This window comes from Sinocyclocheilus grahami, unplaced genomic scaffold (genome assembly GCF_001515645.1).
Source record: "Sinocyclocheilus grahami isolate Dianchi unplaced genomic scaffold, SAMN03320097.WGS_v1.1 scaffold353.1, whole genome shotgun sequence".
Lineage (NCBI taxonomy): Eukaryota > Metazoa > Chordata > Actinopteri > Cypriniformes > Cyprinidae > Sinocyclocheilus > Sinocyclocheilus grahami.
The window spans coordinates 613,728-626,191 of NW_015505532.1; the positions used below are offsets into that span (position 1 = coordinate 613,728).

Below are 12,464 nucleotides of genomic sequence, written 5' to 3' on the forward strand. Positions count from 1 at the left end.
CACCTATAAGCAAAAATAAAGAGGTCAACCCAAACACAGGTTTATTTGAGCTCATCTAGTTTCATTATTTATATCATCATATAAATTAACACGCTCTACATTATAAAAACCGCTAAAACTCAAAAGCTAAAATGCCGGCATTTCTAATATTATTACATATCATTTCCAAATGATATTTCTGTTTTTCTATTGAAACAACAACAGAAAAGAATTTGTACTGCAGCACAGAGGTTGCATAATTACATTTATTCAGAGGCCACAAAACGCAAACGATATAGTTGAGATCCATGTTTGGATTTATTCATTCGTCACCGAGGAGGTTTGATGGCAGATTCATACAGCAAACAGCGCAAAAAAAACATGTGAAGAAACAAAGACTGCCTCTATTACACTTTCATTATAGCCGAATATCTCAGGAAAATTAAGTTTGTCAACGTTTTTAAATAATCAGCACTGTTTCCACAGTGCAAAGAGCATGTGCTCATGGTTGCCAGGTTGCAAAGTTAAAGTAAATCCAGGGTTTCTGCAGACTTGAACAAGTTAAATTTAAGACTTTAAGACCTTTTTAATATCACCTTATATGAAATTTAAGATAAGAAATGTTGAGGGGAAAAATGCATACTTTTCAACAAACTTCTCAACTGAACTACCAATAAGTGACGGCAAGTCACTTAATGAGTGAACTGATTGAATGTGTTATCACGCTGGTATCTTAAGGACTTTCGTGGACAGCTGACTCCTAAAGTTTTTGATATTCTTCATATTCTGTGTGGTGGTCAGATAAGTTTAAATAGATTTTTACCTTTTATGGGCATTTTACCTTTATAAAGCCATTTTTCTATAAGTGTGCATTATCTTTCGAGTCAAATTCTTACATTTAATCAGTGAATAAGAATAAGACATTTGGGCTGTTACCAAGCAAATGAAATCAGTATCAACAAAATTCATCTTTGCAATCCAGACATAAGCTGCACCTGAATTGGCATTTAGATGTGTTTACACACTGTTTAATGCAGGACATGAATGCATTTAACCTGCAGTTACAAATGCATAAATAATGTTTTGATATATTAAACATAAAATATTGAATACTGATATTTGAAACAATTTAAAAGTCAAATTAAAACCGCCAGTAGGTGGCAGTAAGTCACTGTCAATAAGTGAGTCATTGCGACTGAATCAAATCATTTAAACGAAACGCCGTCATGTTGCTCAGAGATGCAAAACAGCGCTGTGGAATTATTTTTGTTGGCGAAATAGTGCAAAAACAGGCAATATGGTGTCTAAAACTTAAGTCTCTTAATAAAACTTCTAGTTTATTGAACTGTTGTAAAAAAAATCAATATCACATTTGTATATGGTAATTTTTGGAGAAAAAAAGACACTCTTCCGTGTGAACTTGAGTATAAATATACACATTTTCTGCCCCCGCGTCTTGAATTTGTGATCATTCTGAATGTATTTTAATAGACCGAATAATGCAGTGATCAAGCAGAGCGCACTGCAAATGCGCACGCGCACTAGACTTCACATAATGCGTGTTTTGAATGTTTGTTTGTTTTTGCGTTGTGAGAATATTGAGTAAAATAGCTCACTTGTCATGGTGTTATTTAACTATATCATGTTATGAATAAACTAAACATTTTGAATTTTTACCTCAGTGTGTTTCTTCTGAGTTTATGTGTGCGGTCACGCTCGTTTGTTCTGAAGTCTCGAGACAAACAGAGTGAGCCTCAGCGCGAGCTTGTATTCTGCTAACTTTCTGCAATTCTCTCTGACGACGCAGTAACTTACCGCGGGTCTGTCCAATGTCATTAAGATATTCTAGCGGTAATGAGACCAAAAATAATTAAGACCCATCGAATCCGAATTTAAGACATTTTAAGACTTTTTAAGGCCTTATATTAGGAAAACGTTATTTAAGACATTAAGACTTTTTAAGGACCCCCGGACACCCTGAAATCACAATGCAGAAAATGTGCCCTTTTTTAAGGAGAAAAGCTCTGATAAGGGGATTTAAACTTTTAACATCTGGCAACCCTAAGCATGAAAACTACAAAACTAAACAACCCTAAGTAAAGGCTTATATTTATCTGACCTTTTTTTGTTAATATATCGATATATCGGCCGATATTTGGCATTTTTCAAATATCGGGTCCAATGTCATTAAGATATTCTAGCGGTAATGAGACCAAAAATAATTAAGACCCATCGAATCCGAATTTAAGACATTTTAAGACTTTTTAAGGCCTTATATTAGGAAAACGTTATTTAAGACATTTTAAGACTTTTTAAGGACCCCCGGACACCCTGAAATCACAATGCAGAAAATGTGCCCTTTTTTAAGGAGAAAAGCTCTGATAAGGGGATTTAAACTTTTAACATCTGGCAACCCTAAGCATGAAAACTACAAAACTAAACAACCCTAAGTAAAGGCTTATATTTATCTGACCTTTTTTTGTTAATATATCGATATATCGGCCGATATTTGGCATTTTTCAAATATCGGCATCGGCCGATAAGTTTTTCTGTTTGGCCGATGCGTTGGAGGCGGGACTTTTATTTTGACCGTCGTCAAAATAAAAATAAAAAGGAGTTTTATTTTGATGGCGCTGAGAGCGGCAGCCCTGAGCAAACAGTGCTCACATTCTCCCTCTTGTTTGCCGTCGTTGTTAACAGTTCTGTCTAATATGGATAGAAGTCTGTCTAATAATCAGATAGAACTGTTAAACAAAGGAATTAAAATGTATACAAAAAGTATTATAACGATTGCTTTTATATTATTAGTAATAGAAAGGCAAACATTATAATACTTTCTCGTTTGCCATCAGCATTCAGCAAATACGCATTTATATAATTTAAACAAATCTTCGAATGGCTAATGAACACTTAATTTCACAAACCTTGCAAACTTAGTCGAATCCAGTTGTGAGATCTTGTGAAGTGTGCATGTGACCTGCATGATCACGTGTTCTCTGCGTGACTTTCGGTCCGTGCAAATTGAATGCTTTAAACATTAAATTCGTGATTTCAAATTATGCTGCACTTTATGCATTTGCTCACTGTCATATTCATTTCATTTTCACTGTGTGTTGTATGTAAAATGAGTGTTACCCTGGCTTTATTTGAAAAAATATAATTCCGTCTTGTCTTAGTCATAGAAAAAGAAACCTCATCAATAAGTATTTTCCATCAGTTTTCGATAGAAAAATGAACAATACTGTAAATGCGCTTCTTGTTTCGTTTATCAAAATGAGTGGAAATTATTTTCTGTGGTAAATTCCTGCAAAACCGCTTTCTTGCTTACCGTGTTTCAGGCTGCTTGAGGATGTGTTTGACAGCCTGGGCCAGTTTATATTTTTATTAAATATTTATTTATTTGTGGAAAATACGTTGTCATCTAAAGTATAAGTATGTTTATTTTACAAATTAATTTTTTAATCCATTTTCAAATTTCTTAAATATTAATTAAAATAAATACAATTATATCGGCTTTATATCGGCCACCCTGCTTTCCTAGATATCGGCATCGGCGGTCAAAAAAAACAATATCGGTCGACCACTAGTTTGGATATAGAGAGTTTTTATTTTATATATAAAATTTGTTTTATTTTTATATTTTCAATCTCGTCTTTTTCATCAATGATACTGCATACTGATATAGTCATATAGTGACCCTCATCTTTTATTCGTCTTGTCTTAGTCATAGAAAAAGAAACCTCATCAATAAGTATTTTCCATCAGTTTTCGATAGAAAAATGAACAATACTGTAAATGCGCTTCTTGTTTCGTTTATCAAAATGAGTGGAAATTATTTTCTGTGGTAAATTCCTGCAAAACCGCTTTCTTGCTTACCGTGTTTCAGGCTGCTTGAGGATGTGTTTGACAGCCTGGGCCAGTGTGAAGGTCTTGCCTGTGCCGTAGGGTCCGATGATGAGCACCGGCGGGAGGTTGATGGAGAGGGGGGTGGTGATGGCCAGAATAGCCTCCTTCTGCTTGGCATTCAGACGGGGATCCAGCTGCTCATCCCACTGCCTGTGGCAGCGAGGAAGAAGAACTTACACACTGGCAACAAACGCGTCCTGCCAACACAGCTGCCACTCACACAAATAGAGACGTCTGTGAGTGAACCAGTGCTGCTGGACAACCAGATATTATTCATGCCCTGTGCCATTTTAGGTACTTGTGAAGCTTTGTTAGATGAGGAACTAGTGCAAGCAGATCTCCAGGTGAGTGTGTGTGAGTAAAACTCACTCGTTTGGATCTTTGCGTGTGCTCGTACCTGTTGGGACTCCAAGGGATTGTGGGAGTGAGGCCGACATCTGGAAACAGGATACCATTATCGCGGATGCGATCCAGAGCGTAGTGCATCTCACACAGAGGAAGTCTGTTCAGCTGAAACTGCAGCTCCACCTTGCATCCAAACACACACAAACACACCTGCTGTTCAAACAGACTCTGCCAAGACTTTCTGTATTTATTTGCACACGCAGCGCCTGCCATGTGCTACAGACAACACATCTAACAATGCCTTTTAAAGGAATGGCTTTCAATTGGCAAAGAGTAAAATTTACATTTTTATGATAAACTAATACAAAACTACCTTCATGTCATTCCAAACCCATATGCTGTTATCACTAGGACACAAAAGAAGTGCTACAGAATATCCAGGAATATCCATACAACGAAAATGAATGTGAACTGAGGTTTTTTAAGCTCCAAACAAATCATAAATGCTATGTTACAAATCCTCTGAATCATACATTACCATTCAAAAGTTTAGGGTAGGTAGTAGGGGTGGGCCATGAGACCAACATCTTTTATCACGATATACGAGTAATCTTATTTGACGATAACGATATATCACGGTATCGTTGTTTTTGATACCATAGAATTTTCATAATTCTTGTCAACAGTATGACAAAAAAACTAAAAAGAAAAAAAAGAGAAAAACAAAAAAGCTGCACAACTGTTTTTAAAATTGATATCACTGCAAAAAAAAAAGAATATCTTTAGTATTTTTGTTTTGTTTTCTTAGTACAAATATCTAAACATTCTTGAATCAAAGTACATTTACATGAGAAGCAAAATGGCTTACGGATGTTATGGATATATCTTATCTAAAAGTATTTTGGCTTAAAACAAGAAAACATATCTGCCAAAATGATCTTAATTATCTAAATAATATAATTATCTAATTATCTTAATTCAATGGGAAAACAAGGTTATTTTTCTTGCCCCACTGACAAATACCTTTTCTCAAAACCCTCTTAATTTTTATAAATTTTTCATAAAGACTTAATATCTTAAGTCATACTGCTTCAAGTAAATGTATCTTGATATAAGAATGATTAGATATTTGTAATGAAGAACAAGACAAAATATTTTTTTTTACAGTGTAATAATAAGAAATGTTTCTTGAGCAGCAAATCAGTATATTAGAATGATTTCTGAAGGATCATGTGACACTGAAGACTGGAGTAATGATGCTGAAACGAATGAGTAATGATCTAATGTCAGCTTTGACATAATAAAAGATGAAAATATATTCAAATAGAAAACAATTATTTGAAATTACAATAATATTTCACAATATTACTTTTTCTTTATTTTTGATCAGCTGTGGTGAGCCATAAGAGACTTCTTTGAAAAACATATTCAGTGGTGTCCAAAATTATTAAAACAATAGAATTTTCAGCAATGGTTTTAATTCAGTTATTTCTATCTTTTGCTGTAGTGTGTCAGTAGGAAATATCAGTTTACATTTCCAAACATTCATTTAGCCATTCATTGTAATAACCCAGTGAGATTTTTTTCTGACAACAGCAGTGCTCCACACAGAGATCTGATCTGATCATCATCAGTCTGTCTGGAACGACATGAAGAAACAGAACCAACTGAGACAGACTAAATCCAGAAGAACTGTGGCAACGTCTCCAAGATGCTTCAAGAAACCTACCTGCAAAACTATGCGCAAGTGCACCGAGGGCAAAAGCTGCTTTAAACACAAAGGATGATCACACCAAATGTTGATTTAATTTAGTTAACAGAAGTTAGTTGATAAAGAAAATCTATTTATGACATTTTTTTTGACAGCATCTTCATTTTACAGCATTTTTAAAGAAGTGCCTAAAACGTTTAACAGTACTGTAGCTTTGCAGGTAGGTTTCTTGAAGCATCTTGGAGACGTTGCCACAGTTCTTCTGGATTTAGTCTCAGTTTGTTTCTTCATGTCGTTCCAGACAGACTGATGATGATCAGATCAGATCTCTGTGTGGAGCACTGGCTGTTGTCAGACAAAAATCCCACTGGGTTATTATGACACTACAGCAAAAGACAAAAATAACTGAATTAAATAAATTTTTTTAGCTGGTGAAAATACTAGTTTTAATATTTATAGTTTTGGCCACCACTCTGTGTGTGTGTATTAGGCATGGGCCGGTTACCGGTTTCAAGGTATACCGCTATTTGAAAATTTCACAGTTTCAAAACCACTAATATTTTCCGTTATACCGTTCCTGCGCCAAAATTATTAAAACAATAGAATTTTCAGCAATGGTTTTAATTCAGTTATTTCTATCTTTTGCTGTAGTGTGTCAGTAGGAAATATCAGTTTACATTTCCAAACATTCATTTAGCCATTCATTGTAATAACCCAGTGAGATTTTTTTCTGACAACAGCAGTGCTCCACACAGAGATCTGATCTGATCATCATCAGTCTGTCTGGAACGACATGAAGAAACAGAACCAACTGAGACAGACTAAATCCAGAAGAACTGTGGCAACGTCTCCAAGATGCTTCAAGAAACCTACCTGCAAAACTATGCGCAAGTGCACCGAGGGCAAAAGCTGCTTTAAACACAAAGGATGATCACACCAAATGTTGATTTAATTTAGTTAACAGAAGTTAGTTGATAAAGAAAATCTATTTATGACATTTTTTTTGACAGCATCTTCATTTTACAGCATTTTTAAAGAAGTGCCTAAAACGTTTAACAGTACTGTAGCTTTGCAGGTAGGTTTCTTGAAGCATCTTGGAGACGTTGCCACAGTTCTTCTGGATTTAGTCTCAGTTTGTTTCTTCATGTCGTTCCAGACAGACTGATGATGATCAGATCAGATCTCTGTGTGGAGCACTGGCTGTTGTCAGACAAAAATCCCACTGGGTTATTATGACACTACAGCAAAAGACAAAAATAACTGAATTAAATAAATTTTTTTAGCTGGTGAAAATACTAGTTTTAATATTTATAGTTTTGGCCACCACTCTGTGTGTGTGTATTAGGCATGGGCCGGTTACCGGTTTCAAGGTATACCGCTATTTGAAAATTTCACAGTTTCAAAACCACTAATATTTTCCGTTATACCGTTCCTGCGGTATGCGCTGTTTTCCATGTCTCCACAAAGACTGAAAGTGTAGGAATCCCTCAGGTTGAGTGCAGTGTAGAGAGTAACACGACCCTCCTCCTGTTGGTGCAAGTGAGCGGTCAGTCACGTGTGTGTAGGATAGCCGAACTTAAGGAGCTGTCCCTGGAACTTACACGATCGGCAACCGGACGTTTTTTGTCTTATTGCAACTCGTCTCTGTTCTGGACTTGCACAAACTGCGTTGCAATGCAATCGTTTTCTAAAACGTAATTTATGTGAAAATATGAAGTCTGTAAACACCCGTTAACACAGGCCAGAGACGCTGAAGACGCACACAGAAAAATACTGTAGCAGGCAGATCACTCACTGTTCATGATGCACAAACTATTGGAAGAAAATCCTCAATATTGATTTGGGGGTTTAGATGAATGTGTTTCTGAGGGGAACTGACTGTCTTCAGAAAAGTTTACATGGTATTTTGTTTTCATCTCGTCTCTGTATAGTTCAAAATAAAGCAGTGTTTCAGCGCAGCGCTGCTTTGTTTTCAGCGGTAAGCAAGGAAACGCCATATCTGGTGTTCCAGGAGCGCCTCCTGCTGTCAGAGAGTGAATATGCGTCTTATTCAGAGCTTCTGCTGTTTGATTCATTCAGGCTTGTAGTATTATTTCACAAAGCTAGTCAGAATATTAAACAAAAATTAATCCGTTTTTGCTTCAAATTGGGTTATTATTAAATCAAAATATGTATATGAATTATATAACTAAAATTAAATAACTGTAATTACAGATTTAGGTTAAATAAATATGTCAGTCTTTATTTTTCCTTTTTAGGAAACAAATCAAAGAAAAAAATAAACAAACTTTACTGTTCCTAATATTCTGTATGTTGCTCAAAAACAAAATATATTGTTGACATGCACTGTGAGCGGTAATGTCTTATATAGACAGGTGTGTGGCTTTGCTAATCAAGTCCAATCAGTATAATCACACACAGCTGGACTCAAATGAAGGTGTAGAACCATCTCCAGGATGATCAGAAGAAATGGACAGCACCTGAGTTAAATATATGAGTGTCACAGCAAAGGGTCTGAATACTTAGGACCATGTGATATTTCAGTTTTTCTTTTTTAATAAATCTGCAAAAATGTCAACAATTCTGTGTTTTTCTGTGAATATGGGATGCTGTGTGTACATTAATGAGGAAAAAAATTAACTTAAATGATTTGAGCAAATGGCTGCAATATAACAAGAGTGAAAAATTTAAGGGGGTCTGAATACTTTCCATACCCACTGTATGTATGCATGTATATATATATATATACATACACACACACACACACACACACACACTCGTATATATATTAGGGGTGGGAGAAAAAGATTGGTTTACCTCAGAATTGATTTATATTTAATTGGTTTACTTTTCCTAAGAGGTGGTGGGAAGAAGTTACCACTTTTATTCTAACAGAGGTCGAAATGCATGTGTTTGACTTGAAGCAGCACTAGCAGCACTGCATTAGATGACATCGTATCCGTTTCAAGCCGGCACGAGAAAGCAAAACCATGAAGGAGGCAGAGGGGATCAAACCTCTTCGAGAATTCTTTCTGCACCTTCACGTTTTAAATCCCAAGTGTGGAAACACTTTGGATTTTACACACTGCCTGGAAAACATGACTAAAAACGGTATGCAAAGTAACATAGCATTTTATTTTATTTCAGAGAGTATTTTTTTCTACTAATTTTGTTGAACATTTCACATTATATTCATGTGCAAGTTCAGGGTTTTGGTACTTGAAAGTTTCATGGTTCAAGGTACTTTAAATATACACTGTGTACGTGTATGCTCCTGAAATAAAAGTTCAGAAAGATGTGATGCATTGTTTTATTAATATGACTCATATACGGTCTCTTTAATGGTATGATCAAGTATTTTCCACCTCTTCGAGAATTCTTTCTGCACCTTCACGTTTTAAATCCCAAGTGTGGAAACACTTTGGATTTTACACACTGCCTGGAAAACATGACTAAAAACGGTATGCAAAGTAACATAGCATTTTATTTTATTTCAGAGAGTATTTTTTTCTACTAATTTTGTTGAACATTTCACATTATATTCATGTGCAAGTTCAGGGTTTTGGTACTTGAAAGTTTCATGGTTCAAGGTACTTTAAATATACACTGTGTACGTGTATGCTCCTGAAATAAAAGTTCAGAAAGATGTGATGCATTGTTTTATTAATATGACTCATATACGTCTCTTTAATGGTATGATCAAGTATTTTCCATTATCTAGTCTTTAATAAGCAAACAAAAATCACAATAAATTGTAATATTGAATTGCAATAGTTATATAATCGCAATACTCATAATACCCAGCCCTAAAACCCAGCGAAATACACAGCCCAAATAAATATATATATATATATACACACACATACACAAAACCAGTCATAAGTGTCAATTTTTGGTGACAATATTTAGTTAAGATACAACTATTTGAAAATCTGGAATCTGAGGGTGCAAAAAAAATCTAAATATTGAGAAAATCACCTTTAAAGTTGTCCAAATGAAGTTCTTAGCAATGCATATTACTAGGGATGCACCGATACCACTTTTTCCAGTACTCACCCGATACCGATACTTTTATTTTTGGTACTTGCCGATACCGAGTACCGATATTTTTATTGCATTTGTACATTTTTTTAAATATTGGGTATAGAAATCAAAAGAGTATGTATAATGTTAGTTGGTTAAGTTTATTTATCAAATAGATCAAAAAGGTCAAACCAAAATTTATTCAGACACCTTCAACATTTCTCACATTATCACAGTTTATTCGCTATAGTTTAGAAAATGGTAATAAAATATAACAAGAACTCAGAGTCACACGGTGTCAGAACAAATTAATCTTGATAATGTTAGATAATTTTGATAGAAAGGTATGTAATAGATTACAATCAACCAAAATTATTCAGACAGCTGTTAGAATAACAGTATTTACACAACTATGAATACTTAGTCGGGCAACCCTTAGCCTTAATGACAGCCTGTAGTCTCCTGGGCATGCTGTCACCCAGCTTCATGCAAACCTCAACTTCAATGTTTTTTCCCAGACTCGGTCTGAATAATTTTTGGTCCCAAATTTGTATCAATTTTACTGGTAGTCCACTGTATGGAGAATTTTTGGGTATGATTTGTCACAGTTTACTTTATTTTGCTATCCTCGCTTACATAAATGAACTATAGTGTCCTGTCCTAGTAAAAAATATCAAAAATGATATCTGGTCTCTGAATAATTTTTGGTTTCACTGTATATCCTTAAGTTTTTTTCACATTTAATTATGCCCATTAAAATATATTTTACAAGTTTTTGTTACTTTCACTGTTCATTGTTTTGCTCTATGGTACATCATCTTTAATTTAATAGCATTCGAGCTGCTCCATTGCAGCGGGTTAGTACTGTAATCACGCGCTTTGCTGTAATAATGCAGCGAACCACTCGCTATAAATCTCCTAACTGTGATATTTTCAGAAATAGAAGTCGCGTTTTTTCACCTGAAACGTGCTGCAATTTATATTCCAAAGCCACTCATATAATGCAGAAACACTCAAGCAAGCAAAACATGCAACGCGTGCACGCATTTGTACTGATGCAGAATAGCACATATAGCGCATTTCACACAGGCTGCTAGATTCACTTTCACTCCATATCCGACCGAACTACAAACTTTCCAGTAATGTCTGTGAGAAAGATATATTCACTCGACAAGCTCTGCACCGCCGCGCACTCAATCCACTCAGCATGCTTTGTTTATCAGCTTGCACACATCAGCTATACAGGCATTAATACTGAAGGTTTAACATTATATTCATTGCATACATATACTTCGTAGTAGACACCCTTAACTCCTTTCTGCTGTCTGTTGTTGGTGTTTCTTTGTTTGAATATGGCGCTTATCACATGCTGTGTGGTATCGGCGTTTGGTATCGGGGCATTTTAACGAGTACAGGAGCTCAGTATCGGGCCTGATACATATTACTAATCAAAAATTAAGTTTTGATATATTTACAGTAGGAAATTTACAAAATATCTACATGGAACATGATCTTTACTTAATATCCTAATGATTTTTGGCATAAAAGAAAAAGCAATAATTTTGACCCATACAATGTATTTTTGGCTATTGCTACAAATATACCCAAGCGACTTAAGACTGGTTTTGTGGTCCAGGGTCACTCACACACACACATACATATATACATATATATATTAGAGCCCGACCGATATGGGCTTTTTGGGGTCCGATGCCGAAACCGATATTAGGGAGTAAAAAAAGACAGATACCGATATATCGGCAGATATTCTTTGTGTGTAGGCTATATTATAGTACAGTATAATCAAAAGTTTGGACACACTTCCCATTCGTGTGTCCAAACATTTGACTGGTACTGTATATAGAATACAGTGTATAGCCCACATAAACAGAAAATATATACATAAACATTTTTTGCAATGATAACTCAAATGTGGTGATCAAACACTTATAATGAGGTGACAAACATAGGCCTATGTAATGGAGGAAGGGTATTTAACAATTTACACTCACCTGTTTTTTATTTATTCATCAAAAATAAGACAAATTCCATGAAATTCCGCATTATACAGTAAATTCCGTTTTTAAGACTGGATTCCGCGATTCCGTCCATGTTTTCTGCATCTCAGAAATCATAGGGCCCTACTAATGTAGCAAACGAATATGATAAGCTCATTGTGAGTAAAAGACGAGGGCATTGTTGTTTATTTACTGAGCATTGAGTCTCTCCAAGTAGGTGACAAAGTAGCGTTAAATCACCATTCAACAGACTCAAGCCACCTCCGCACTGCCGTCTATTGGACTGCAGAAAGATACTACATTTTCAATCTGCTACGTTACGGACTGTACTGACAAACTATGCTGACCGTGTCTGCGCCGCATCAGAACGCGACAAAGCGACCGTTGAAAATCATTTGAACTTCTGTCAGCACGTCATATATAGAACGAGGCATCAGTTGACTGAATCCAGTGTAGACAACAATGTGTGTGTGTATATATAT

General features: G+C 35.4%; 1 protein-coding gene and 1 long non-coding RNA gene across 4 annotated transcripts in view; one reads left to right on the forward strand and one right to left on the reverse strand.

Moving 5' to 3' along the window:
* The window catches only part of helz (helicase with zinc finger), an 82,653-nt gene that overhangs the window by 47,906 nt on the left and 22,283 nt on the right, over positions 1-12,464 (reverse strand). For all 3 annotated transcript variants that reach the window (XM_016229503.1, XM_016229505.1, XM_016229504.1), the window contains 2 exons: positions 4,283-4,413; positions 3,856-4,035 (listed from right to left, as the gene is read on the reverse strand). In XM_016229503.1, the coding sequence (XP_016084989.1) occupies positions 3,856-4,035; positions 4,283-4,413 (311 nt within the window). The remainder of the gene's footprint in view (positions 1-3,855; positions 4,036-4,282; positions 4,414-12,464) is intronic.
* Positions 604-12,192, forward strand: LOC107548712 (uncharacterized). Its single transcript, XR_001604490.1, has 3 exons — positions 604-678; positions 4,230-4,235; positions 12,180-12,192. It is a non-coding gene; the product is annotated as an uncharacterized lncRNA (long non-coding RNA).